Source organism: Callorhinchus milii, unplaced genomic scaffold (assembly GCF_018977255.1).
Source record: "Callorhinchus milii isolate IMCB2004 unplaced genomic scaffold, IMCB_Cmil_1.0 Scaffold2, whole genome shotgun sequence".
NCBI classification, from domain to species: domain Eukaryota; kingdom Metazoa; phylum Chordata; class Chondrichthyes; order Chimaeriformes; family Callorhinchidae; genus Callorhinchus; species Callorhinchus milii.
Window position 1 is genome coordinate 93920741 of NW_024704743.1, and position 18267 is coordinate 93939007.

Below are 18267 nucleotides of genomic sequence, written 5' to 3' on the forward strand. Positions count from 1 at the left end.
AGCAAGTTTAGGAGTTTCATTGTGAAATGATGTAAGATAGTTCCCATTTGATTAGCCCAGTTCATCAATGCTCTGATTCATTTTGAACTGAGCATGCTTTTCCTGCAGTTACACCACTTTGCAATTATTGCGCATTGCAAATCAAATGAATACCTTGAATCACTTTTTACACACACCTATATATATATATAAAAGGTTGATGACTGGGGGGGATAAAGGGGCTGTGTGAAGGTGGCAAAAGGCCCTCATTCAAGAGATTTATTTTAAGAAACTTCGAAGCCTGAGACTTGTGTGATAAAGGGATTTGAGGAAGGAGTTTTAGAGCGGAAGCTGCCGCATAGTGGGGCAGAGAGACCAGGAACTTGCAGCAGAACAAAGAAAGTGGATGTTAAAAAAAGCTTAGGCAACAAAACATTCAGCAGTGGAAATAAGGCAGGGACATTGACAAGCAATGTTTCAGACATGGAGAAAACTAAGTGATATGAGAAGTGAGGAATGAAGTAGTCAGAGATAGCCATTATGAAAGTCAGTCAGTCAAGGTTGACAAGTTACTACAATTTAATACCTTGTAATCAAGCATCCTATATTAAATTGTAGCATTGAAGTATTTAGTAAACACAAAGATAGTGCAAGTTTTTGAACTGGTTTATTAATGAATACACCCACCTTCTTGAAAGGGGAAAAATGATCTTACCAATTACAGCACATTAGTGGTGTCATATCCTCATATCAGAAAGACTAAATTCATGTTGATTCAATTCATTTTGATTACTGCTGTATTTTCTCAAGAGATCTGTGAAAAATGTTTAATAGGGGAAATGCTAATTGTTTTTTCTATGGGTTTCTAAAGCAAAGGTCTGACAAAGTCCAGTAGTTTAGCTCGATAGATCACTAGCCCCATGGGGAAAAGAAAGTATTTAAAAAAACGCTTCAAGATAAATCTTACATCCATTTTGTTCAAACCAGAATGTAAAATGTCAAGAATAAAAAGTCCCAAACACAAGATTTAATACACATCTGTTACCTATCTGAATGATTTTACCACAACTTTCTTTTTACAAGTTATCAAATGTTTTGGCCAAACAAAAAGGTTACATATAACCCAATTTAGAGATTCCTAAACAAAAGCATCTCACTGCATCTTATTCACATCTCAAGACTAATCTTAGAAAGTCATATATCCATACACCTATATCCTTTTTCACTAAAATTCAAAATGCACATTTTAAAGAACCAGACTGTAAACAAACATTTGCAATATTGGTTACTTGACACACAAGAACTGCTTAACAGAAAGTCATTTCATAAATACAAGTATCAAAACAATCCTCAACACATTGACATTACAAATAATCTGAACCCACACCGCGGAAAAATAATGAGCAAAAACTTCAACAGTTCTTATTGAATTAGTTTGGTTTACATAAGACAACCTAAATTGTTTTAATACAGCTCTTTAATTGAGGTTTCAGAACATGCCATTATATAACTACTGCCTTTATTAACCAATAATCTTGTGTAACATACATGTGTTATGATCAGACAGTAAATGACATATTTCCCCTCCCCGTTCCCCCCCCCCCCCGCCCCCCCAGCCGAGGTTCCAAATGGCTTTACAATATCATCACCTTGATAAGAGAAAATAAATTACTTTGTGCCATTACTAAATTTAGCTGTTCCTGAAACATTATTTTAGGCATACACTGCATTTCAAGATTACAAATGTCCAGGTCTTAGTTAGATGGAATTCTTTAACGTGTGGGTTTTTAAACATTGTGGAAATTTGAAGAGACATGAACAGGAAGTGAGGTTTAAGACAGAAGGCTTTGGATCCATTAAAATTAATAACTGTACAGTTGTCCTTCTGGGGGCTGTGGAAGCTTCATATTGTCCTTGTGCACCATTAGACGTCGTAGCTCTTGTAGAATAACCTTAATGGTATATGAATGTTGCCACTTTGATAGAACTTGTATATTTTGCGTATCCAACTACAACAGAAACAGACGTTATTAATCCCTTTAGATTTTGCAGAATGATGTGCACTTAAATTGTACTGGGCATTCAGTGCCAAGACCAGGTGTCAAAGGGCTCTTGAATTCAGAAATCTGACAAATTAAACTTGCTAGGACTTTGTACCAGACTGCATTTCGAACATGGAGCCGAGTAAGTTTCAAAGCTTATCAATGAAACTGAAGACACCTGCCGATGCTTCATACACCAGCTCATGAAGCCAGTGAACAATTGACCTTTTGTTTGAGCCTCTAAGCCTTTCATTGGGTCTTGACCAAATCACTTTCCTCCACATCTGCAATATAACCAAGATTCCATCCCTACTACATCTCCATCCCAGCCGAAGCCCTCACTCACACCTTCAGTACAACCAGACTCGATTTCTCCAATGCCCTCTTCAGTTTTCCTAACTCAATAAGCTCCAAATTGCCTGACTCAGTTGGTAGCACCCTCGCCTCAGAGTTAGGAGGTTGTGAATTCAAGCCCCAAGACCGAACTTGCAACCCATACAGTCTACGCTGATGCTCCAATGTACTGGGGGTGTGCTTGCAATGTCAGAGATGCCATCCCTTGGAATGAGACATTAAACTTTCGGCATTTTCAGGTGGATTTCAAAGATTCCATGGGACTTTTCAAAAAGAGAAGGGAGATTCTACCGATGGCCTGGACAGCAATCGTCCCAAATATAAAAAAATTGGTCATTCACTCCATGGCTACTTGTGGGACATGGCTACGCACAAATTGACTGCCTCGTTCTCGCACAAAATACAGTCAAACCACTTTACAGTATATCCTGTGAAGCGCTTTGAGATATCTCGAAAGCAGGATAATAGCTGCATTCAATATAGCGCCTTATCACATCTTCGAGATATCTCAAAGCGCTTCACAGAGTGTATTGTAAAGTGAATTGACTGTATATTTTATGAGCGAACAGGCAGCAGCCAACTGTACACAGCAGTAATAATAATAATAATCCTTGCACTTTCACGTCGGGAGGACGTCCCAAAGCGCTTCACAGAACACACTGTAAAGTGAATTGACTGTATATTTGTGGGCGAACGCGGCAGCCAATTGCGCACAGCAATGCCCCACAAACAGTCAGATTGAAAATGACCAATTTATTATTGTTTTGGGTTTTGGAGGGATTATTATTAGGTGTGGAGTAAGGAAACTTGCCCAAGGTATCGCCCTCTGCCTGGAATTGAACTCGGGTCTCTGCTTGCAAAGCGAGTGCTCTAACCACTGAGCTACAGGACTCCACAAACAATTGCGGACTAAGTGACCAAATTATTATTATTTATTTTTATCGAGATTACCTTCGAAAAAGCAAGCCACCAATCGTCTACTAACTGGGTTCCTACTTACTGCGAGGTGAACAGACATGTGGAGTAAGGAAACTTGCCTAACATTTCACCCTGTCCGGGAATCGAACAGAAGTCCTCTCGCTTATGAAGCGAGTGCTCTAACCAATACACTACAGATCAATTCCCTCAGCTAGTGAAGCGAAAGAAGTCAATCAGGGTTCCAAACACTGTGGGCTTTCTATAGGATAGGCACTATATCAAGTGCAAGGATTATTATAAATTATCCACAACTCTGTAGTCCGTATACTTTCCTGCAACAAGATCTGTATGCCAATCATCCCTATCCTCACTGGCTCCAAAGACTCCCTATTCCTTAACTCAAAATACTACAGATGTTGGAAATCTGAAACAAAAACAGAAGTCACTGGGACTCACTTTCCTTTCTCCATGGATGCTGCCTGACCTGCTGATTGTTCCCAGCAACTTCTGTTTTTGCTCCCTATTCCTTAGCAGGTGGTCTTCAAGATCCTTATTCTAAATTTCAAGTGCCCCATCTTGATCTCCTCCAGCATTACTCCCCTAGCCACTCTCTCCACTCTGCAAACTCAGGCCTACTTTACAGTTCCTCCCCCTTCACCTTACCGTTGGCAAATGAGCTTTCAGTTAATTTGCCCTTGGGAACCTTCCCTAGTTTCCCCCCTTTTGGTAATCTCCCACCATCTCTCCCCCCTCTCCCTCCCCCTCCNAAAAACATCTTCCACCCTGCTCAAGTTCCCAATCAATTCTTGTGAAGCCTTTCTAGTCATCTTAAATGACTCTGTATAAATGCAAGTTGTTACCACTCAAAATGACTAAGAAGATGTTAAGATTCCTGTATTGCAGTCCGAATACAAATTTTCCTTAAACACACAATTACTTTTAAATTTCAAAAAGTGCAAACAGGGATTTTATTTTGAAATGTCACATCACTGATTAAAATTTAGGAACACATCGTGGTTTCCACCTCACGCAAAAGTATCCTTCCTCAACAACTCACACAGCCACTGAGAACAGACAAAGTAAGTACTTTTCAAGGGAATCAGAGAAACATCAGATGGACATTAAAAAATTAGGTAACGATAGGCTAGGTCCTAAAACTAAATTTAATTGCTTTGTTATAGCTGCCAAAGACACAGAGCAGATCATTTCTTGGGGATCCCTTAATTTATTCTCATAATTCAGATCATTAATGGCTCTATAAGAGATTGGCTTTCAATTCATAAATGGATTCTGGTAAATCCTCCGAATAAAAACCATCAGTCCATGACCAGTTTAAATCAACAGGGCCGCATTGGTTTTAGGTTACAGATAGCCAGCCCAGCTTCATAATTATGTTTTGAGAAATACAATCTTGCCTGAAATCATATTTAAATATAATTAATGCCTTAATGTGATTTTTATACCACAATTTAAATATGTCCCAATCTAATACAATTGTGATTCTGTTAGCAACGGGTCTGTTCCATTTCAAATTGGCTTTAACTCCATAAATTATTAAAAATAGCTAGCCGACAAATCCTAGCTGCTCACTCAATTACTCTACTCAAAAACAGAGTAAACATAATAGAGTGAGCATCATAAGAGTACATCATTCAGAAATGGAAAGCAATTTATTTTAAATGCATTTTATACATAGATTCCTCTCTTGCTCCAGCACACAATACACACACCCCCTGACCACTGAAAGCAGTGAGCTGCTTTTTGACAAAACTGAAAAAAATGAAAACATTTCACACCAATTAAATAGAAAATAGTTAAGAGTGGCATATGACAGCTTTTAAATTGCATCACAGTTTCATGCACCACTTAACAAGAATGAGTTAAAAGTAAAGACTTGGGCAACTGCCCACTTACCGCGCCATTGGAATTATTTATTCCATTCATATTTATTTTCGTTAAAAATTTAATACTTGGAGGTATTTCTGGATATTTAGGCCCACATTCTATTCTCAGGCTGTATATTCTGTTTTCATAATTTGTCTGAAAGAAAAAATTAGCAGGGTTCATTTCATGTATTTCAGGGATTAGCATCTTATTGATGGAAAAAATACATATTAATATCTTCCAGAATCTGATATCCACACTATCCAGGAGTAACATCAATGAGGACATAAAAGCATTGTGGGTACATTAATACGTTAAATACAATACAAAACAGAATTGTAGAATTCTACAGAATCTTGAAAATACAAGGTAGATTTCCCTCTGACTCACTATCCACACACAGAGCCTGTTCTTCCTTCCCAACAGGACCAGCCCTTTCTCTCTATGGTTACATTTAATCTGAAGCAATCAATTCTGAATAACGAGTACATGTTAAATTAGACACAAGATTGCCTCCTAGACTCGGGTCCAAACAATTATTTGTAATAAATTTTATATATTATGTATTATCTTCACCAAAATTCTCTTCAGCAACAGCGATTCAATAAAGAATTATGACTGCAAAAGTAGCAAAAACATGTGGTGACAAAAGATCCCATCCTCTTCGGCCATAATGTCATTACCAAACTCTCCCTCCCTGATCCACCTGAGGTAACAATAAATCTTAATAATCCATTAGGCATAGATAGACCTCCTCCAAAACTTCTGTACAATAAAATTTAAATTTAAATAGCCACATCTTATTCCTCTAAGATGAACGAGATACAAGCTGCTGAGGCCAAACCAACTTGTTCAAAACACAAGGCGAGTTACATCATTGAATTCCAAACTTAAATACAGAGTAAAAGCCAGAAAAAAAACTTCAATACTGCATTTCTCAGACTACCTGCTATAAGGTTCAATTCTGGAGATAGTGGTCAAGTACCACCCCCATTTACTGCATCTCTAACAGAAAAAGTTGAAAATATCCATAACTAAATACTTAGTCAAATTCTCAGACTAATGTGTGTAATTTAAAACAAGTTAGATAACTTGCAGCCAGAACACTAAGATCAAAATGTTGCAAACCAATCCATTTGCATCTTCCCATGGGGACTCCTGGGTCTAATGAAGCATTAAAAAGCAATCAACATATCTAAGTGGGTTGACCTTACAGGTGGGTTAGTTCTATAACAGACAACACTTAACTAATAAGGGCAACGAAAAACACAGCAGTGCATAGCAACCAGTGATAAAAGAGGCACTAATTTAGCTTCAGCTATGCATCACACAATAAGTACTTAAGCAGGCTTAAGTCACAGCATCTGGCAGTTCCTCTCGTCTCTGCTGGTATGTTAGGCCACAATGCATTCTCTGCTGAAGGTCTGCTAGCAGTAATAAAAAATTTCCTGCCAAACAACAACCATCCTCATTGGGAGACTGCAAGGTCAGAGCAGTGCTGATTCATCGCAACAGTTCTGATGGAACATCTGCATAGCAACTACCAAAATCAATGTTCTGATTAGGTAATTCTTTGGATATATAGGGGAAGTTATTTCATTTCATCAGTTAGCTGCTACCAAATACTGATAAGCCTCTGAAATATCATTATCATTGTCCAAGGTTGATGGAATTTAAGTTACGATCTGAAAGATATACTTGAATAGTCCGGTGACCTCAAACTAGAACTGTGTTCTCCAAAGTCTCTGAACCAGTTTGTGAAGAGGCTTGTTTAAGCTGATTGCTTATAGAATTGCATGGCAAGAGGAAAAACAAAAGAACCGACTAATTGCTCAGCTCAAACATTGAATATTATAATCTCTTCAAAAGCTATGCTTATGTTCCTCACCTGAACATCTCACGTAATTGACATACATTATAGTTATACTAATGGAAAAGAATTCCTGCAACTTAAATAATAGGACTAAGGTTTAACTTGTGTAATGAGTTCCATCCATTTTGGCAGAAATAACATTTTTGTCAGTAACAAGCTTGAATAAAACTGTTGAGGTGCGACCAGCAATGCAATTTAAGGAATACACCCTGGAAACATCCGAGATCAATTGTTCTAAATTGTTGTAGTGTATTTCTAGCATTTCACAATTTGTACTTCCATTCATCCAATTTTTGGGGTGGAAATTGGTCAGGAGCACCATACAATTCTGGAATGAAAGCTCCAAATGTTAACCAATTTTACAAGTTTGCCCCTTTACTTAGCATCTGCATATATAATTTATTAATGCCATTTTATTTTAGTTCTGACAATCTTTTGTCAACTGATTGGAAATGGGGTAAAGTAGGCCATAGCCTCTCCCTACAATAACATAACTCAAAATCAGGAATTTGCGGTTGCAAAGTTATCTCACAACACTCCACTGCTCAGCACACAGGTGGTCCAATGCACAGAACTATCCCACTTCAATAGCAAACAATTTCACAGTTGAAAACATCTAAATATTTGAGTAGGATGCATTTGGATATCTGTAGAATTTGATTTAAAACAAGGTTTACTTCCCAAATGTGGTGCAAAATCCACTGAAAAATGAAATTGTTGCTAAACTGCCACCATTACTCTAGGTGCTCTCCTTCATTTGAATTAAGTTACTGAAATAACCAGTATATGGGACAAAGTACCAAAATTTGCCAGACCTAAATCCAACGAAGAAAATTTTGTTTCACGAGTCTACACAGTGACTTAAAATTGAAAAACTAGCATTAAATATCAATATCAGAAATATTTAACACTTTTGAAAGTTGTGTCCTCAATAGTTGCAGTAAATTCCTGATAACAAGACCCTGGCTAAACTAGTCACTACCACTTAACAATAATTCTTGCAGTTGATATAGCGCCTTATCGCGTCAGAGACGTCCCAAAGTACTTCACAGAATGTACCTTAAAGTGGATTGACTTTATTTTGTGGGCAAATCGTGGCAGCCAGTTTGCACACAATGTCCCACAACCAGCCATGGAGTGAGTGACCAATTTTTAAATTTTATTTTGGGGATTGTTGGCCAGGGCACCAGGAGAAACTCCCTTTTTCGAATAGTGCCAAGGGATCTTTAAACTACCTGGACAGGCAGACGGAACTTCAGTTAATGTTATCCAAAGGACGGCACATCCAACAATACACCACATCAAGCATTGCAATGAAGTGTCAGCTAAGACTATGTAATTCCAAGTCCCAATGTGGGGCTTAAACCCACAACCTTCAACTCAAGAGTCAAAGTGTTATCACTGCACCATTTTGAAAATCCATTGGAATGTTGCACCCAACATGGGGCTTGAACGCACAACCCTGAGATCAAGGGTTTCATGCTCCACTGATTGAACTAGATGGGTTCTTAATATTGATGGTCTGTTGTTCGGTTAAGTTACCATGCTGTCAATATCCCAGCTGCTTCCCTTGCAAAATGTTAACAAGGGTCTCCACTTTACTTGTCACTCCACTTAACAATAAGTTGCATTCCAGAAATTCTTGTAAGTACATCATTTGGATAACTTGTCCTAAGATGGTATCTTGCATCGCAGAGGCCTCCCGTCTTACCCTGATGCCCGGTGTAGGTTGGACGCTCCTGTTCAGTTGCCACGGAGGCAATCCAATAGACCAGAGGCCTCTGCGATGCACCTGAGCATGCGCACTCAATCTCCATATCAAGTGCCTGACCAGCTACAGTATCCCTTTATGGCTCAGAAGAAACTATGTCTAACTAGCCACTCTTGATAACTGATCGCTGAGCCCCGTTCCCTTGGAGTGACGAGTTACCAGGAGTATATTGTACAGTATCAAGATTGGTGCATGCTAATCACATCAGCACAAGAATTCCCTTTTCTTTCTCCCCCCACCCCATCAACCCCAGCTTTGGGAGAGAACAAATTTCTGAAAAAAATAGAAGTATTTAACTCTGTATTACTTGCTAGCTTACTGACCTTGGGTGGTCCGATAATCATTCCTGACCATAATGTGAGGGTCATATCTTCATCATCCAGAAGGCCCCAGCTCACAGTTCCATCACCTACACCTTTCTGACCTTCTTCAAGCTCTTCCAACAAACGAAAATTGCGAGGTATTACCACTCCTATATAAGAAAAATTAGTTGCTATTAAACTGTCAGATGACAATGCAAGTTTCAAATACATCTATAAATAGACAAAACCATCAATCAATGCTTAGTCTGTATTAAAGTTTAAGAAAAAATGTAAAAATATTTCAAACACTACAGCATGGTTTACCAGATTGCGAAATGTTAACACACAGTACTATAGTCTTCTACCTATACAAAATGTAGATTTACACCAACTATTCAATATTAAACCAAAAAATGGAATATCAGAGTTGCCTTTACAGATCTTCTGAATTTGGACAAAAATTAAATCTATTGTCTTCCCCAAAAAACATTTGCAGGATAGAAACATCCTGCATGTTTCTTCAATTAATTTAACTTAAGCTATTAAAAGTTACTTTGAATTGCAGTGACAACACTGACAACCAGCATCAGACGATTCAATCGTGTTCCTCACCACACGATTCAAATTGACTTTCTTATCTGTATGGCTAAGTGCTACACGATCTTCATTTTCATGTCCATCAGGGGAGCTCAAAAAACACCGTAAACAAAATTCCACAAAAGATTAACAAACGTCTCTGAAAATGGTGCAACCAGTATGCTGCTTTTAAAACAGGCTCCAATAGGAGGCAGCCACATGAACTCATTCTTCGGACAATACAACAAGAACCACTGTAGTGCCCAATAGTATATGTAGTTCCAACATCCCACACAGTAAACTGATAATCTTATTCCATGTTATTTTAGATAATAGTAATCCCTGCATTTGATATAGGGCATATAGCATCAAAATGTCTGAAAACACTATGTAGGGTAATTGCTATCAAGTGCCATGATTGTAGATATTTGCAGACAAGCTGAATACAGCAGTTATGATGTAAATGATTTAATTTTACCTGATGATGTTTGGTAAGTACACAAGGAGAAACACCTCTTTTCAAAGTATCTAACTGAACAGGCAGATGTGACATTGGTTTAATTTGAAAAGTCAGCAGGTCTGATAACTCATTGGAACATCAGCCTGGATTGTAAACTCAAATCCGAAAGTGGGATTTGAATCCACAAGCTTCTGACCCAGAAGCAAGAGTGCTACCAAGCGAGCCAGGCTGGCATCTGACAAATGAAGCGAAGGCAGAAAAACCGAGGGAGACTCAGCCCAGACTAATTCACACAAGGGAATCAGTTACAGAGTGGCACACAGACAGAGACTCTCCTTTTCCTCCCAAAGTTAAAAAGCCAAGTTAGTCAGTCTTTCGATACAAATGAATACAAACAGTTCTTAACATTGTAGTTTAGATAAGAATACAAACCCATGCCTCTAACAACATGAAATATAACTACATCTCCAAAGATTTTATCAAGGGAATGCTATTCTAGCAAATTTACACTTGGGAGTGGTAACCTCTAGATTTGCCAATATGAAGAACTGGAATGTTTAACAGTAGTTATTTAGCTCGGACCAGCTTGTCTATTAAGACTTTGGTTTGTAGATTTGGTATCACACCTACCCCTTTAAGTACTATTGATGAGTCAGACAGGATAATATATGAAATATATCAAGATTATTATGAATCTGTCAAGCACATCTGAGACGATTCAACCATAGGGGAAATGGTTTACAGCTCATTGCTGGGCCTACCTGGGTGCAACTCAAAGACACTTGGGTTAAAAAGTGAAATTAAGCAGACAGGAACTTTTATCCTTTCTTATTTGTACACTTCTCTTCTGTGGAGAAGCTGGTTTACAACAGTAGCTAAATGGAGGCACTCATTTAAAATACTAAAAATCATCTCTGCAAGTTACTACATACTACCCATTATCAGGCATTGGTTGGATAACAGTCAAATCCCAGTGAACAACAACTTGCATTTAAATAGCATCCTTCACATGGGGTAGCGTCCTGAAACGCTTCACAGTGGTGGCGTCTGATAACGAGCCATAAGGGAGGTGACCGAAGTACGACCAAACAGGAAGATCTTTCGTGGGGATTTGAAGATGGGGCGGGAGGGGGCAAGGCGGAGGGATTGAGGTAGAGTGTTCCAGAGTTTCGGGGTGTAGTTGCTGAAGGCACGGTCACCGATGGTGGAGGAGGTGACGAGGGGCAAACAGGAGGCCGGGTCAATGGATGGAGTGTCCGGTAAGCAGGTCAGATAGGTAGTGAGGTGCGAGGGCATAAAGGGATTTGAAAATGAGTGAGGGGATCTTGAAATCGATCCATTTGATGATTAGGAGCTAGTGGAGCCTGGCAAGGACTAGTGTGATGGGGGTACGGAGTTTTGTGCGGGTGAGTATCTGGGCAGTGGAGTTTTTAATTAATTGGGACTATTTGGGATTCAAATCTGTAAACATAGGGATACAAAGAATGTTTCAGCTGATAGTATAAACCACTTATGGCTAATTATGGGCAACTCAAACAAACTGTACTTGTAGATGCTATTAAGACTAATTTTACATTCCAAGTGCATTTTCCACTACTAAAATCACTGTAAAATTTATGGGCCAGTGGTAACTTTCAGAAGAATAGGGAAATATTTGCTACGTTAAGAATAATAAATCAGTGCATTATACCAGAATTATTGCAACTGATGGATGACATCTACCTAAGCACCACAAAACCCTTTTTTAATCGAATCATGGAGCAACAGAAAGTGTAAAGGCTCTCTCCCTCACAAGATTAACTGAGCTGCTAGACAGAGAACTGCATAGCAGTGATCTACTGCACCACATATTGAAAATGAGAGAAGAGGAACAAGACTGGCAGATTAACAAGTACATAGTTGATTAGGCAGTGGCAAAAGTGGTTCACAACTACATCCACAATCTATCCTCTCAAAGGATTTAAAGGGTAGTGAAATGCACTAAAGGAAAATGGGATGAACCAAATAAAATCAAATTACAAGATTTCCCATTGATGGCATGGAGGGGGCCAGAAGGGCAGTACGACCACGAGAGATCGCAGAAGTAAGGTGGGGCAGGGGATGGAGGCATTTGAATATAAGGTCAAAAAAGGGATCAGGGCTCATAGATGATCTGGAGCTTATGGAGGCTGGCCAGCAGAGAAACAGAAAGTTAAGATGTGACTAAAGCTTTGGATGAGGATTTTGCCTGCAGTGGGCATGAGGTTGTGTGGAGTCAAGCGATATTGCAGAGAGGGCAAAAAGCGGAATTGGTCATAGGCTAGATAAAGGGATAAAGTTGTGAAAATCAAACAATGTTGAAATTCTGTACAGGCTCTGCAAACTGGAATGAGTATCAAGCATGATTTTTTTATAAACAGAAAAATTGGCTAGAGGGTACCTAGGAATAGTGTCTGATGCTAGGACATGAATGATTTAAGTAATCATAATAGGAAGATAGTGGGTAGGTATTGTGGAAGGATGAAATCAAATTAACCTTCTTCATCTGAACTGTTCTCAAATGTGTGGACATAAAGTGAAGGCAAGATTGCAGTTGGTTTAATGTGTGGATGACAAGTGAAGACCAAATTGTGCTGTTTAGGCTGCCTACATTCACCCTCCCCCATCAATTTGATGATGCAATTGATATTTACGCCATTTAGCTACATACAACAAGCATTTATGTAGCACCATCCACGCCTGGGAAGTGCCCAGAGCATTTAACAATGGTGGAGCCCAATACCGAGCCAGGAAAGGGGGAAGGTGACCGTAGTAGGTACAGTTGAAGTTCTTCAGGCGCAACCTGAAGGGAGGGACGGATTTGCATAGCTTCGGGGCATAGTACTGGATAGACCCCACACACATCTATCTTGAAACTGCACCCTCCCCATATACCTAGGGGAACTAAAACCAACTGTAGTACCTCCATTATAAATTGTTACAACCCCGGCTATGATCGGCTAATACATGAATAATCAAACCGAGTAACTTCCTTCTCATTAAGTTTGGTTTCAATTTACTAAGCCCGCCCTTTTGGGAACAACCATTGCAAGAAGGGGAGCCTTACAATGCTAATTGTAGACATGTAAGTTACATGTTTAAGATGTGTTGCAGATGGAATACAAAAAGGGCAACTCAAACCAATTTCTTAAAAAGGATTTTAACCTGCAAAACTACATATAAATTCAGATTTGAATACTATCTCACATTTAAAATTATTGTTCCAAATTCTTTAACCTACGCCAACTGACTAACATTAAACCCACTTTGTTTTCTTAAAGCATAAATGCGTTTCTTAAAAACATTTCCTCTGCTTCAAATCCTAATATAGTACTGTAAAATGCAACCCCATATTTAGAAGGTAAAAGAAAAATATTTACATCTACAATATAACCACCACACTTCAACGCAAGCTATTAAATTTATACTTTCTGATTAGGGAAAACAAAACTAAAAGGGCAAAATCAGAAGTATACATTTTGTGGGTATTGAGACGTTTTGATACGTGGAATACTGCTGTGCACAATTTGTTGCCACATTTCACCCACAAAATATACAGTCAATTCACTTTACAGTATATTCTGTGAGGCATTATGAGACATTGCAAAGATGTGATAAGGCACTATATCAAATACAAGGTTTATTATAGAGTTTCAGCAAATTTTAATTTATTGTAAGTACTTATTTATCCAGTTGCATTTATAAAGCAAGCATAACTCACAAAACAATGATTGGCAGGGGGAAGATAGGCAGCTTTCAGCTGTCCAACAAATAAAATACTACACATAGATGAGCCATACATTTCAATTCTATTAATATGCAACTATGCCTGTATATGAAGTTTAGTTTATGTATAAACATACATAATGTGCACGCACATAGATATATAAACAAGCAATATGTACATATTGGAGTTACTTAAAAATATATACAAAAATATGCATTGCGTTTAGTTGTAATGACCCACTACAACTAAACGCAATGCATATATGGATATTTATAATTTTGCAGTTCGACCATGTTTCTATACACACACACACACACATTAAAAGTACCCTCCCCACACCCCAGGGAAAAAAGATCAAGTCAACTCCCACACCCCCCGGGGCTCCAGCAGAGCCCGTGCGACAACTTCCGGATTCAAAAGAGATACCAGTCGGTACCGATTAGAGCGAGAGGAGCCCCAGCAGCAGAGACCGGGAAAGCAAATGCGAGGACGTGCGGAGAAACGCAGAGGGTTTAACAGAGAGAGAGAGAGAGATAGGGCTGAAAATGCGCAGAGATCGGCGGCCTGGCCCCTCCCTCCCTCCCTCCCTCCCCAGCAGCCTGGGGGGGGGGGGAGAGAGAGAGAGAGGAAGGAGCGGCTCTGACCCTCACTTTCACGCACACATTTTTTTTAAATAAAAGGGCGACCCCGCGGCTCGGCTTTCGGTTTTTTTTAAAAAAACCTTTTTTTTTTGGGAAAAAAAAGCGGCTTCAGCAGTGACCCGCGGGGCCGCGGGAGGGGGAGAGGGGGGGAGGAGGGCGGGGGAGGAGGGGACACAGAGAAGCGCTGCTTTGTGACCCCGCGCAGTGAGGGAGGCCCGAGCCGAGCGGAGCGGAGCGGCCCGACTCTCCCTCCTCCTCCGTCGCCGCCGCCGACAGTCACACACACACACACACAGAGAGAGAGAAGTAAATGAAAAGAGAAGCAGCGAGAGGGACGGAGGAGGAGGAGGAGGCGGCGGCGGCCGCGCTCCCGGGTGGAGGGGGGAGGGAGGGAGGGAAGGAGGGAGGGTTTGCCCGCCCGCCCGCTCGGGTGGTTACCGCTCTGTGCCGGTGAACTATTGCGTTTGCCTCCTCCAGCAGCACCTGCGAACGCCATCTTTACCATCCAGGGAGAGGCTCCTGCCCTGACGTCAGCCTCACGTGACCATGCCGAGCCCATCGAGGAGGTGCGCGCGCTTCCCCTCCTCACCCCCCCCCCCCCCCCACCAACCGTCGCCGTTTGGGTCCCACCTCCCGCCCAACGTGACCCCGATTGGACGGTTTTTTTTTGTTCTGTGCGTTGTGTGTGTGTGTGTGTGTGTGAGAGAGAAAAACGGCTTTGAGCGGATGCCTAATTTTTCTCACCGGCGAAGCTTTTGTTTTTGTCGAAGACCTTTTCTTACGGTGTTTCAGAGTCACGAGCGTAAACTGTCCACTCTGCGACCCCCCCCCCCCCCCCCACGAAGAGGGCAACAGCGCATCGTATTGGGCTACTTTTGGGGCTACTTTTGGGCGCTTTGGGCTACATTTTAGTTTCTGGTGAACCTCCAGGACGCTGTTGGGGTAACGGGCGCTTCCTCAAAGCGCTTTTTGCAGGTTATGAATAATAATGAGTATTATAATTGACTGTTGCTGTGAAGTGCAGCCACTGTGCGCATTGTGGATGAACGTAGCAGCCATTTGTGCCCCACAAACGGCCGTCGGCCCGAGTGACCAACCTTAATCCGAGAGATTGTTGGCCAGACACCGGGAGAAACTCCCTTCTCCTTTTCTGAATAGATCCATGGGATCCGTAACTTCCATGCGAACGGGCAGACAGTTTCGTACAAAGGATGGCACCTCCAACAATACAGCACTGCACTGGAGTGACAGCTCAGAATATAGCTTTGGGACGTCCACCCGACGTGAAAGGCGCTCTGTAAATGTAATTTTGTTGTTGATAGGGGTTGCAAGTCCCAACCTGGGGATTGAACCAATAATCTGAATCGGAGATGAGAGCCTACCAACTGAGTCCGGCTTCGAGCTCTGCATGCTCTCTATTGGGTCGTTGTGCATGGCCCTATAGTGTGTGTACACGTGTCTTTGTGAGTGCCCTATACAGGTGACCGTACGTCCCCGATTTTTGGGGTCAGTCCCCAGATGAGGTATTGTGTTCCTGGCCAAATTTGTACTGTCTTGAGTTCAGCAACAAACTTTGGAATAAAATTCCGAAACAGATACACTCATCAGAAAGATACAGACATACAGCCCAAAATACAGCCAACAAGCTTCTCCAGTACTGGCAGTATCAGGAATTGCAGTGAGTTCAATTTGTTTTATGTGTGTGTCCAGATTTGGTTTCCAAAATATGGTCACCCTATCACTTCAGATGCCAAGTCCCTCATATCACACCCTCCTCCAAACCCTCCACCATCTTTGTGCGCCCATGGAAAACTCTGAAACTTGGGGCGTCCTCCCGACGTGAAAGGCGCTATACAAATGTAATTTTGATGGTGTTGTTTCCCCCCTGAGTCTCTCACAAACACCCTCTCATCCTCAGATCTTCTCTTCCTTTGGCCTTCCACCTGCCGTGATCTAAACATCGCTGTCAAGCTGCTAAACGATCACCTCTCCTCAACCTTCAATTACCTTGTCTCCTGAAAACCAGGTCCATTTCCAACGCTACCCTCTCCCCCTGGTACAACAGTCACCTCTGCTCCCTAGAATCCCAAACCCAGTTGCTCAAGCGCAGATGGCGTAAAACCAGCCTCACGGTTCACCACCAACTGTGGCTCGAGCATCCTCAACATACCACCGCTCCCTCTCTCAAGCCCAAAACACCACAGCTCCTACCACAGCCCCACCCTATACTCCTTTGCCCCTATCTCTCCCTCCTTCCTTTATCCCAACATCACTCATGTGAAGCCCATAACCTACTGCCTTGACCCACTCACCACCCAGTTTCTGGCCACTCAACTCCCCCTCCTCTGCCGACTGCTGTCTGCCAATCAACCAGTCCCTCTCCTCAGGCTCTGTCCCTCAAAACTGATGTCATCACTCCTCAATCCCTCCAACCTCATAAATTTCAGACCCATTTCAAACCTGCCCTTCCTGGCCAAGGTTTTGGAACACGTTGTTGCATATCAACTTTCCTCACACCACTCCCTCCACTCCCTACTCGAATCCCTCCAGTCCAGTTTTCACCCTGCCCACAGCACAGAGCTCATCAAAGTAACAAATGACATCCTCTCTATCTCTATCCCTCTGCCTCTTCATTCTCCTGGACCTCTCCATTGCGTTTGATACAGTCGAACACAACATCCTCCTCCACCACCTCTACCCACCTTTAGTGGGACCGCATTCACATGCTTCAAGTCTTACTTAACAAACCGCCAACAATACATCTCAGCAAATTACTTTTCCTCCCACCCGCACCCAGTCACTTGCGGGGTACCTCATGGCTCCATCCTTGGCCCCCTTCTTTTCCTTATCTACATGTTCCCTCTCGGCGATGTCATCCACAGACTTCCACATGTATGCGGATGACACCCAAATCTACTTCTGCTCCTCCAGCCGCGACTTCCAGTCTCCTGATGTCCTGTCAGCTTGTTTGACAGACATCAACGGCTGGATGAGCATAATTTCCTGCAGCTGAATATCAGCAAGACAAAACCAGACTCACTGAAGCCGTGCACAATTTAAGTGTCAGGTTTGATCTCCAGCTTTCCTTTCTACCCCACATCCTTTCCCTGAACGTGGATGCTTTTTTCCACGTTCATCACATTACTCGCCTCCGTCCATACCTCACAACCAACGTAGCCGAAACCCTCGTCTACGCCTTTGTCCCTTTCCGGCTGGACTATTCCAATGCCCTCCACGCTGGTCTTCCCAGCTCTGCACTTTGCACAAATCCAATTAATTAAAAACTCCGCCGCCACACAAAACTCTGTACCCTTCATCGACGACTGTCTGTGGGACATTGCTGTGCGCAATTGGCTGCCGCGTTCGCCCACAAATATACAGTTAATTCACTTTACAGTGTGTTCTGTGAAGCGCTTTGGGATGTCCTCCCGACGTGAAAAGCGCTATATCAAATGCAAGGATTATCACACCAGTCCTTTCCCGGCTCCACTGGGTCCCAATTACCAAACAGATTTTTAGATCCTCTCACTCATTTTCAAATCCCTACATGCCCTCACACCTCCCTACCTATCTGATCTGCTTAAACCCTCACTGCTCCAGCCCCCACTGCCTCCACTAGGCTGGCTCCTGTCTCCTGTTTGTCCCTCGACCCTCCGCTCCACCATCGGTGGCCATTCCTTCAGCCACTATGCCCTGAAACTCTGAAACTCTCTCCCTCAAAC

General features: G+C 41.7%; 1 protein-coding gene across 2 annotated transcripts; it reads right to left on the reverse strand.

Moving 5' to 3' along the window:
• Positions 1-629: 629 nt before the first annotated feature.
• On the reverse strand, positions 630-15135 carry ube2v2 (ubiquitin-conjugating enzyme E2 variant 2). Of its 2 annotated transcripts, none has more exons than XM_042331912.1 (4): positions 15029-15135; positions 9145-9293; positions 5208-5333; positions 630-1988 (listed from the first exon to the last, which is right to left on the reverse strand). In XM_042331912.1, exons 1-4 carry the CDS (start codon positions 15102-15104, stop codon positions 1842-1844), a joined length of 498 nt encoding a protein of 165 aa, XP_042187846.1. In that variant the 5' UTR covers positions 15105-15135; the 3' UTR covers positions 630-1841. The 2 variants fall into 2 exon arrangements, with proteins under 2 accessions (XP_042187846.1, XP_042187845.1); XM_042331911.1 differs by having other exon boundaries at positions 14984-15125.
• Positions 15136-18267: the final 3132 nt, after the last annotated feature.